Raw genomic sequence first — 11,848 nt, 5'->3', positions numbered from 1 at the left:
CCATTTCCCCCTAGATCATGGGCTGATTACATACGTAAGTATGTAATGTGAGTGTGGATTTATTTTCTTCAGCCTCCTAAGGAAATTATAATGTGGGCTCAGCTGTTCTTATCTCTAACTGGATATGATGACTAATCATTATACATTTACTTGTGCAATGATTTATTAGAATTCAGAAATATGAATAGAAATGTGGGACCAACGACAGTGGTGAATTAGGTACATTGGGAAATGTATGTTTAAAAGTATTTTAAAAATCAGGTTATGGAGTGATTAACTCATTTGCCCCAAATGCGGCAGGATCCGTAAGTGTTGAAATAACCACCAACTACAGACATCACATTCCTCGACAGTACAAGACTGATGGAGCGATAACGCAGTTTATCAAAGACAGGCGTTTTCCAGATGGAAACAGGCAGAAAAGGGTTAGAGCCTTTTTCTTGTGTCTTCAGGGCTGGATGCGTGGTGGCACTAAAAAAAACTCTGTCCCTCCCCTTGGTGAAAACACCCCCTGCCTAGCAGAGACTGCAGAGCAAACTCCAGCACTAGTGCGCGCGCGTTGCTGTCCTCATCCAAACTTACTGGGATGTCCACAGTCGGGCGAAACATCGTGAAACTACAGGTAAGGCAAGGAGCCGTGACATTTGTACATTTTTGTTGCCTTGGAAAAAATGTCAAAATTTGTATTCACGAGTGAGTTTAAGACTTACATGCTTTGCTGCCGTGGGAGCACATAAAACGTGTGGTGAGGTGCCCAACAGTTACATTCTGTCAAGCATTATGACTAACTATCTGGCTGGGGACATATCGGAGTAATGTCAACTTTATGTGTTGGTGTTTTTCGCATGGCAAACATCTGAATCATCTCGTGAATCACATCATATTCAAACATAGAAAACTTTTTTTAAAGTTTCGTGTAAGTTAAATTTACAATTTGTTTTTCAAATACCGTTTTCATTTTGTGAAGTTGAAATATTAGTTTCAAGTGTGCAGTATCCTCTCACAAATACATTATCGGGGTGAGTGGCATTACATGTGGTAAAATGGTCAGGTCGTGATTTAGGCAGCAGTGTTACTGCCATGCGATAGTCATGGGAGTTTTGCCCTATGTCTGTTCCACTGAGCACAAGGACTGACAAGCAAGCACTTTTAGTCGCCAATACACATTGTGGTTGGTGATAACAAGTTATATCGCTAATGCTAATGTTTGACATTTGCACTGAATTGGAAGTTTTGCGTGTCAGACAGGGACGTTATCTACATCCTAACTAGCACATAAAAGAGGTTCACCAGATGTCTTCCATCAGCTGGATATCCCTATCACAGCTTCTGACTTGCTGATAAAGCTACCACAGACTTATCTCTTCTTCTAAAATGACCTAAAAAACCCAGAGAGTAAACATGAGGGCAAGCTCTAACAGGGTGTCTTGGCATTTGCTTTTGTGATTACAGCATCTATTAACATGTGTCAAAGTCAACACGAAACACTAGCGGACTCACTCCTCTGCACAAAGTGTGTGCAAAAACAGGGGCAGCATGGTGAGTCAGTGTTACTTATGGGTCAGTCAACTGTGCTGCTGTATGTCCGCTCCTACAAAGGCAGCTCAGATGAGGAGTGTACATGTCTGCAGAGCACTTATGTTCTTTTCATTAGGTGGCCTCATGTGATGAAGAGGTAGAAAGAGAGAGAGGGGGGGAGAGGGAGAGGGAATGACAGAGAGAGAGAGGGGGAAGAGAATGAATGAGAGAGAGGGGGAGAGGGAGAGGGAATGACAGAGAGAGAGAGAGGGGGAAGAGAGAGAAGGAATGACAGAGAGAGAGAGAGAGAGACAGAGAGAGAGAGGGGGGGGGGGATGACAGAGAAAGAGAGAGGGGGGAGAGGGAGGGACTGAAGTGGCTCTACATCAATCCTGACATCTAAATGAGATCCCACATTGACGGCCCACATTGACTGTGGGTGTCTGCCTGTGTCATACATCACAGCCTCAAGCCTGCTGCGTTCTCATTTATGAGTCTAATTGTTGATTTACCAGACATGGCCGTCACAGGGGGAAAGACTCGAAGCACAGAAGCTTTAGTGAGGATAATGCCATTAGTGAGCGTTCTGTTTATTTTCTTTTTTTTTTCGTGTGAAAGGAGAAGTGGGAGGAACAGTCATTCATGTGAAAAGAAAATGAAGATATGACTGCCGACTTTTCTTTCCCACCGCAAACATTTCCCCTGGGTTCTTAAACAGCAAGTGACATCACAACAAGCAGTTTGATGTTCATTTTGAATGGCAGTAATGCGGAGAGCAGACGCCCCAGCAGTGGCTATCTGCGAGAGCAGAGAACGTGCAGACATGTTCGAGCAGGTCGGTCTGCGCACTCATGAACACAAGAGCAAAGAAGGTGTCTACTGAGGAGGGTATAACATGTCAGGGTGGACTGACTTTTGCCCTGTGCAAATACTCAGCCACATGTTGACATCTATGTGCTATTGTGACCTCCTTGCATGCAGACTTTGTAACAGTGCCTATTCATGCTGTGCAAACTTAACAGAAATGTGGCTGCATTAAACACTGTTCATGCCCGAACAAAGTTACAATTTTCCCAATGTATTTGTGTGCTCAAAGATAAAAACAAAAACTAAAATGTGTTCCACATAAACGTCTGCATTGCTGATGTTATGGTGTAGTATGTAGAATGACTTCACCATAGAATGTATTATTTAATCAGGAGGAGTTTGAAATGTGGGCTCCATAGTGTACCCATATGAGATCCCACCGGTTCTTTAAAACAGCGCACTGCCGTCAAACAGGAAAGCCAAATAGAAACCAGCTGGTGCTTGAAACTCAATATCTACACAGAGTGCGACTGTTTCACGGAGTTTGTTCACACTGCAATTGTTTCTAAACATTCTGTGGATTTTATGGACATTTCCTGCGTATGCTAATAAACAACCCTGCTCCTTACTGTAGTCCCACAATGAGTGGAATATTCAATAAGGTGTAGTTTGCCTGAGTCTGCCCTGATACTCTCACTCTCTGACTGAAATACTGCCAAGACCCGCCGAACAAGTCAAACAATTTCTCCATCTACGGTGCAGCTTCAAACAGTTGCCCATAATGTGCACAATTTTATGATAATTTTTTCTTCGTTTTCTTATGATCCTAAATTCAAGTAGTCTGAATAGTAAAGACTGCAAGGTCTTACCGGGCGTTTTGACACTATATGTTGGAGTGGAACTTTCAAGACAGCGTAGGCTTTTGCTATTTTTATCGTCTGGCGTGCAAGTGCTCGGAGACGTCTACCAGGTAAGTCGGGTAGTTTATATTGAGTCTGTGTCTCATTTTCGCAGACTAATTGCCTGCCTAATATCCTTCCCCTGCTTAGAAAAACAGCGGAGGATGGCTTTGAACTGGGATCAAACCCAGCACCTGGGCCACTGTACCCGAGCCAGTGGCTGATTGGCTTGTCTGGCCATAATGAGTGCTTTTCTGCACGATGTGGGCACCGGGTAGACCAAAAGAATGACGTGTGTGCGATCAACACAAACTCATACATGATACTGAGGTTGCGTTTTGTTGCTGTTTCACTAGATATTAACATCCAGGGTGATGGTTACTGATGACTTCTGGGTTTTGTTCTCCTTAGTGTCTGTATATGATAATTGCAGTTCATTGTGTGGCTTTGTTGGCTTAGAGGAGATGTTTCTGTCATAAGGGTTTAACTAGTGATGAGTGAAAAGATAGTGTTTTTATTGTTCCTTTACATGCTGTGCACCTTGCCTCTTTGTGTTGCAGTTTTTGTATGCATTTGTTTACATTCTTTTTAGGCAGGAGAGATGCCAACAAATACAACAGGCCTCCCCTAAGCAGTCAATCTGAGTAGAATGTTCTTTCAGCATCCGCAGCACTGAATCATAGCTGTATGTTTAAAAGATTTTCAAGTTGTAAATTGTCAGTTTAAACATTACATATTTCATGTGAAGCTGGTTGTGGTGCCGCCTGTTAACATGTGACTTCTCCTCACAATGTTTGGATTTCTCCCAGAGTTTACATTTGGCTGTTTAACTTAATATAGAGGAGAGATTTACAGTCTTTACTGTTGAATTCACGCTCACAGCGTAAATATGGGTGTGAAATATGAGCAGATATTACAAAAAAATCCACGCAGGCCTGGGGATCTTATGTGTTCTGTTTGTCTAGTGTGTGAGCACAGTCTTCATCAATATACACATCAACAAAACTGAACCCATGGATTTTAAACAAAAGCATCTGGTTATGCAGCATGAAATCTACTGTGGTATGCAGGGGCCATATAGCGCTGATAAACTGATCTGTTTTTATACGAGCTCCTTAGACCACCATGAGGCTGGGGTAGATCAGTTGGGCTGATGTTATTATGCTCCTAGATGACTGAGCTACGCAGATGGATGAAAGAGCATGGCAGGGAATATGTGTGCGGTGCCTAACATACCTCTCCCTCGTTCTCTACTGCAGGTTAACAAAGGCCACTGATCAAAGGGACCCGGACAACAGAGCAAGCCCTGTTCAAATTCCTGCCGGACTGCAGAGGATTTTATAGAGCATTTTATTCATTTCCCCTGGAATCCCCTGAGGCCTGTGCAAAGAAAAAAAAAGAAAAAAGGAAAATAAATGAATATAAAAATGGACAGTTCACGTCTGACAAGAACTCTCCTCCTGGGGTTTGTCATGGGACTCTGCCTGGGCGTGAGTCTGGGCCAGCGGGACTGTACTGGGGCGGACTGCCCGGCGGTGGAGAACTGCATCGAGGAGGTCCTGGAGAAGGGGGCCTGCTGCGCCACCTGCCTGAGGCGTGGGTGCGCCTGCGAGGGCTACCAGTACTACGACTGCCTGAACGCGGGCTTTCAGAACGGGAAAGTGCCCGAGGGGGAGTCCTACTTCGTGGACTTCGGCAGCACGGAGTGCTCGTGCCCGCAGGGCGGCGGGCGCATCGGCTGCCACTTCATCCCCTGCCCGGACATCCCGCAGAACTGCATGGAGGTGTCCACGCCGGCGGACGGCTGCGCGCAGTGCCAGCGCGTCGGCTGCGCCCACCAGGGCCAGAAGTACGAGGCAGGCCACACCTTTCAGATGAGCGCCTGCGAGGTGTGCCACTGCCCCAACGACGGCGGCAGGCTGATGTGCTCCCCAGTGCCAGGCTGTGACCCCGCGGAGGTCAAGAAACCCATGCTGGCCTCCACCACAGAGGACAGTGACAGCGAGGCCCACCCGGGCACCTTCAGTAACTTCCTCCCACTCTACAAAGAGGATCCCACAGACCCGCCCGCGGAGGAAGACTACTACTACCCACCCGACTTCACCACAGCGGACGCCCAAGACGTGGCCGACCTTGCAGAGCCGACCCCTTCGCCTCCCTCCTTCTCGGACACTCCGTCTCCCCACGACTCCCCTGGAGACAGCGGCAGGCAAGAGCTGAGAGAGGCACTGGGGTCTTACGAAACCAGAAACCAGGTGGAAAGCGTGACAAAGTCTCCCTCTGCTGCTGATCAGACTACCCCAAGACTCCAGGAGAGAACAACGGCAGCCAGTAGAGCACAGGCCCCAAAGAACCAAGGGCCTTCACGGGAGGCTTCTGAGGGCCAGAGCCGACGACATGCTGAGACGCAGAGAGGGACCCCCCAAAGGGACCTCCCACGCAGCGCTCACAGCGAGAGGGACGCCAGACACAAGGCTCAGCGTGAGCACAGGGACGGCCACGGCGGTCAGGAAGAGAAGCGCCTCCCAAACTCCCAGCACGGGGACCAACACAATGCCTTACCCTCATTGAAATTCAGCCCGTCCACGCCGCCACCTGTTAACATGAGAGAGGACCACGGGCATCCTCCGCGGAGGCAGTCCCAGACGCTGCTCAACTACCACACGGAGGAGAAGCGTGGCGGCCCTTATTCCCACCAGCGTGAGTGAACACGTCCTCTTTATCTTCCTGTTCGCACATCCCAGAGGGGGGGGATAATGTTCGAGTCATGTAAAAGTCATATCGATCTCACGAGGAACAACCAGTAGCTTTCTAGAAAAATGTGCAATTCAAGTCTCTTCTCTTGAAGAGCGTATTGAAATAATTTATATGCTGGTGTGTGCTGCATTACAGCCTTTGTAGATCGATATTGATATTTTTTTTTTTTTTTTTTTACATTGCTCGGTATTGTTCAAGCATAATGTGGCTTTTAAAAGTGCTGAATAATTCATTTATGGCACTAGTTGCCGCATCCGGTTGTTTTAAAGAAAGGTCGCTTTTTAATGTTCGCTGGCACTGGTGCAACACAGAGTGAAAAAGAATATTTATATGACAAAAACGCCCACTCTTTCCCTCGCAACCGCCTCAGAGATTTTACATTTTTATGAACATTCCACATTTTATTTGACAGTTATTTTTTTACAGCCTAACAATATTTTTTTATCTTACACATGCTCCTTCATAAACAATAAGAGTTCATCACAGAACTGATTTGCCTTCAGCGATGTCCACTCTGCGATTTTTACATGCTAAATTTACTGTGAGTTTTGACATTCGCTTTCCACATTACACCAATGAGGAACTCAAAGGCGTGTTACAGTCCAATCCGGATGAGATTCCAGAGGTTGGTGCCATTTTCCCCGTTGTGTGATCATCATCATCATCGTTGTTGTCGTCAACCCTGAGATACAAACACCCACCAGGGGCGAAACTTCCTGAACACCACCTGAAAGATGATAGCATATGATGAACAGATTAAAGGTCTGGAGGATGGATCATTAGACAGTACTGGAGAGATCGCTTCTGCTTTAGCTTTCAGGGTTGGCTTTTAAAGAGACAGTTGTTCTCAGTTCTTCAACAGGTGCAGTAGGAAAATGAGATCTGTGTGAACAATCGCTCACACACTGAGAGAATGACAGAAGAAGGAAAAACTGACACACCCTCAACCAGTTGCTATTTGTATTTACGGTTTTAAATGTAACTGGTTAAAAAAACACAAAGTTTCCCTTTTTGCTATTCTTTTGCTGTGCTTGAACAGTGTTGAACAATTTATTTCCTAGTTTTCTTTTACAAGACAGAGAATGCTTAAATGTCTTGCAATCCACCGATGAAATATAGCCACCGTCTACAGTCATCTGGAAACCCCTCTGCGCAAGAAATGTGACCTACATGTTTTAAGGCAAAGTTCACATACTGTTTTACAGGGGGAAGTCTATACGCGCAGCAGCAGTCAACGGGGCTACGTAGACTTAGTGACAAATGACTTTCTTTCACAGTGGAATCCGAAAGGAAAACAGTTAAGCACTGTGCGGCACACACACACATACATCTGGCCTCCCAACCCCTCGTGTCAACCGCACAAGTGTGTTCTGTGGGATTAGTAAACAGTCGTCTCAGCCCCTTGTAACCTCTATGTGTGGACGTTCTCTCACTGTTGAGACCTGTTTTTTTTCCTCTTCGTTTCAGCACCTGGTCTCCATAGGAATGTATGGAGGTTTTTTTTTGTGCCGCTTCTGCTTTAGGTTAACTCTCGACGCAGGGTGTTGATAGACCTGGAATACCTGTCGTCCACATTCCATAAGTGTAACTAACTTGGAGGGCCTCCAGGGCCTTATTGGCTTTACGCTCGTGAGTCAAAAGTGATCAAATCTGAGTGCTTGGGTGGGTCAATGGCAAAAGCTTGTTTGCAGTTTGCATACAGCACAATGTACTGACAGTGGCCAAGGACTTCTTTATTAACATGACATGAGTGAACCTGCTGTTAGCGTTTAACACAAATGATATTGTACAGACTCACAGGGGTGAGGTAGTCTTGGACGTGTTCCAAAGCGTGGCATGTCACAGTGAAGATGATAGGTTCCATACTGTCTGGCTTACTGTAAGTATTTCTGCACACCGCCCCCACCAACAGGAAGGTGATGAGGGTCTGTTATCTATGGAGATACAGGCCTCTGGGGGAGAGCTGGGGCTGTGATGGCCGGAAAGCTAGGACCCTTGTGGGCCAGACTGGCACCAGTACTCATGGAAGTCAGTGAGGCAGGGGGACGAGCTGGAGGGAGATGACAGGAAGAGCAATTGATGATAGTTCTGGAATGATCGCCTTAGTGTTCTATCTAGTTGCCATTGGAAACAGGCCAAGTTCTGGAACAAACACGACAGGCAAGAGGATGAATACAGAGAACCCAAAATTCTAGAGCAGTGCTGCTGTAACTGTTTTCTCCCCAAACCAGACTCCTCCAGACCCCTAAATACCCAGAGACTGGACTGACCGACCCCCCATCCCCCCAACCCCCCTCGTTTTGACACATTCCTTTCTTAAGATGCTGCTACAAATCAAGTGAGTGTTAACTGGAGTTGACGAGGCAGACAGACTGTTTACTGTATTAGCCGTATAGGGTTGAAATGAAACAAAAAAAGCCAGTCTGCACTGAACCCAGACAACAGCGGCCTCTTGCACAGATCTGGCCCTGATCTGGACTGGGTTTCCCCAAAGTGTCGTTGAGCAACCACTGTGCCAACTAAGAGAGAGAGAGAGTATTCAAAATCATAGTCTCTCTACCATTTAACCATGGTAGTTGTCCTATGACGCTTTTGTGAAACACCCCTGGCCTCAGCCGCTTTATTAGAATCATGTAACGCAGCAAGATACTTTGCTGTCTGTGATTCAGAGACCTGTTTCCCTTTGAGACCCAGCTCTGAGGTAAATGCCCTCTCCCCAAGCTAGTGTCTTTCCCTTAAAACAGTCTAACATGGCAAGATCCCCTACAGGCTATTCGTTCGGAAACCCAGTTTCTCCCAAGTTCCAGCTCACATGTGAAAGGACCGCACTCCAGCCTCTGTGTGTCCACCTTCAGTCATGACAAACACAGTGGGGGAAATGCCACTTGTCCCTCCAGGTTGGCATGCAGTTGTTTGTGTCGCCATTGCAGACTACACTCAGTGACCCGCTCAGCATGTGATGGATGGGTTTGCTGTTGTGTCCAAGATTGTCAGGCATGGCGCTGGGATCCCCTTTATGCCCCAGCCCATTTCCTACCCCCCCTTTTCCCTCCCCCACAGGGGGCTACAGGGTCCTCGCTCCACTCCATAAGAGCTAAATCACTCCCATCACCCCCCTGTATGCTGGAGACGGAGGCCATTTTCGCAGTGAAGAGTAAAGACTGATTCACTATGTGGCACGTCTGTCTCCACATCGAAGTGTTCTCTGCCATTTTGGAGCATAACATGAAGAGTGACGTGAAGTGTGCAAAACTTCCCTCTCTTTCTGTCTCTTTCTGTCTCTTTCTCTCCACCCATCTGTCTCTCCACCCATACATCTAAGTGTTCTTTCCTTTTTTATTATTAGTAGGGTGCATGAAGCAACCTTGATCTATAATTTAGAATGAGAAAAAAAATCCCTTTGCCAGAGCCGAAATGGTGCGGATGTGGAGGATAGGGGTGTGTGTGTATGTGTGTGTGTGTGTGTGTGTGTGTATGTGTGTGTGTGTGAGTGTGAGTGTGTGTGTGTGTGTGTGTGTGTGTGTGTGTGTGTGTGTGTGTGTGTGTGTGTGAGTGAGGGGGGTGTTAGGCTGGGTCTTGTTCCAGTCAACGAAGACGCTCCAGCACCACATAATTTTCCCCGAGTTGTGGCATGTCTCGTTATTACAGAGCTGGCACTGAGAACGATTAACTTTTCCCGCTAACGACCTTGATGAGGTTAGCCTGAAATCCAGCAGCAAACAGCCACGTAAAAAGGGGACTTCTCAATTTGTCACTCTCCCTGCCTGGGAAATGGATGTCACTCTGCTGGGATGCGGTTTCAACAGGTCATAAATGTTACTTGCATTTGGTGGATGGGATGTTGTGCTTGCTAACTCATTTGGTGGATGGGATGTTGTGCTTGCTAACTCATTTGGTGGATGGGATGTTGTGCTTGCTAACTTAGCCTGAAATGTGAGTTTTAATGACATACCTGCAGATTCATTGACCAGTTAACATGATTTAGCAAGAGCAGAAATATGCACACGCACACACACACACACACACTCACACACACACACACACACACTATCAGCAGCAGCAGCAACAGCAACATAAATAGAGCCCTGGGGAATTTGTGTGTGTGTGTGTGTGTGTGTGTGTGTGTGTGTGTGTGTGTGTGTGTGTGTGTGTGTGTGAGTGTGTGTGTGTGTGTACAAACTGACAGTTCCCCACTCAGTGCGTATGGAGATGTTGAAGTCTTATCAGGGAGTGCAGTGGAGTAAATAGAAGCACACTCTCCCTTCCTTCCTTTGTTCTGTCACAGCTGGAGTGCGTTATGATACACCCTGCCCTCCCTGTCGTTCGTTTCTGCACTGATGTGTTTTCCCCACGTGTGTGCACCCCCCCACACACACACTCACACACCCTGTCATGCACACACACACATGCACATAAACAACCTAAAATCTACACACACACACACACACACACACACACACACACACACCCTGTCATCCACACACACACACATGCACATAAACAACCTCAGAATTAGACACACACACACACACACACACACACACACACACACACACACACACACACACACACACACACACACACACACACACACACACACATCCATAAGCAGTCAAACACAGAGGTGAATGTGGCTTGTGCATGCTGCACTTGCAGCTGTGATCATGGGCAAACACAGACCGACAGCACTCACAAACACACCCCTTCTCAAACAACCCCACCCCAGCCACCAGATTTGTGTGTGTGTGTGTGTGTGTGTGTGTGGGGTGGGGGGTTCGCTTACAGGAAGGAATCTCTGCTTTACTCCTGGGAAAGGACCATCAGTCACATATCCGCTGCGCTGGTTTAGCCTGTTGTTTGTGTTGTTGTTGTTGTTGTTTGTCTGCCCGTGCCTGATGAGGCATTGAGCCAGGGGGCTCTGTTGAGGGGGTATTAATAAGTGCCACTTTCACAGCTGTCTGTACGCTGGGGGCAGTTAAGGGAAGGGAGGGCACTTTCATGACTGGGGGGGCAGTTAAGGAAGAAGGGGGGCAACAGCACAGCTGCCCAACACAAGAGACTTTACAGAGGGTTTTTTGAAATTCAAGTTCAATAATCTTTCTAATTGTTCACTGAACATCACCTTAACCTAACCCTAACCTTAACCATAAATTGTGGTTAACAGAGTTGAGCTGTGGTGCCTCATGTCCAGGATCAGTTCCTCAGCTGCATGTGTGTGGAGCTGGAGTATCAGGAGAAGACTTCATATCCCAGTATGCTCAGCTTAGCAGCAAGGTCCTGTCAGAGTACAGCTTGTAAATAGCACCAGTGGGGAAATTGTACTGTTACATTTCCAGATTTTTGGGGCACTCTTGCCAAGTTTGGTAGTTTTAGATATCGTTCCTCACATTTGACCATTTTGTCTGCACTTATGGCCTGAGGTTTGTTGTCTTTTATTGTAACTATGATTATGGGAAACTTACAATTGCGGTATTCAGGTAATTAACATGTAGGTTGCTGTAGAGAAGCATTCTTTAATCAAACAGGATATCGCCATTAAGATCTCTCCCCAGGCACTGTAGAGGAAGTGCAAAATTGCCCCATAATGTTGAGTTCAAGTGATTACCGACGATCGTGAAATGATGTCAACCACTACCTTAAGGCGTATACGGCAGGTAAAATTACATTTCAGATAGTGGTATCTCCCTACACCAAAGCCATTAAAATCAACTGATAAATGATATTCGTGAATGATTGAAATATTGCCTTCATTGGCAAACATCCCAGTAGTAAACCACAGGATGTAATTTTCCAAAGCCATGCTTTTTGCAGTACATAGTCATAGGTCTACATAGTCTAAAGGCTGGAGTTGGTTCTAAGATGAGATA

The 11,848-nt window shown here is 46.5% G+C and overlaps 1 protein-coding gene across 1 annotated transcript in view; it reads left to right on the top strand.

Moving 5' to 3' along the window:
• Window positions 1–517: 517 nt before the first annotated feature.
• LOC105900116 (fibulin-2-like) overlaps window positions 518–11,848 on the top strand; it is a 35,888-nt gene continuing 24,557 nt past the window's right edge. The window contains exons 1-2 of the mRNA XM_031566921.2: window positions 518–622; window positions 4,484–5,924. Of these exons, the coding sequence (XP_031422781.1) occupies window positions 4,640–5,924 (1,285 nt within the window). The 5' untranslated portion in view covers window positions 518–622; window positions 4,484–4,639. The remainder of the gene's footprint in view (window positions 623–4,483; window positions 5,925–11,848) is intronic.

The sequence above is a fragment of the Clupea harengus genome, chromosome 4, assembly GCF_900700415.2.
Source record: "Clupea harengus chromosome 4, Ch_v2.0.2, whole genome shotgun sequence".
In the NCBI taxonomy this organism is placed as follows: Eukaryota; Metazoa; Chordata; class Actinopteri; order Clupeiformes; family Clupeidae; genus Clupea; species Clupea harengus.
The sequence above is the reverse complement of the archived record's forward strand: the minus strand, read 5'-3'. Positions and strand labels throughout refer to the sequence as shown.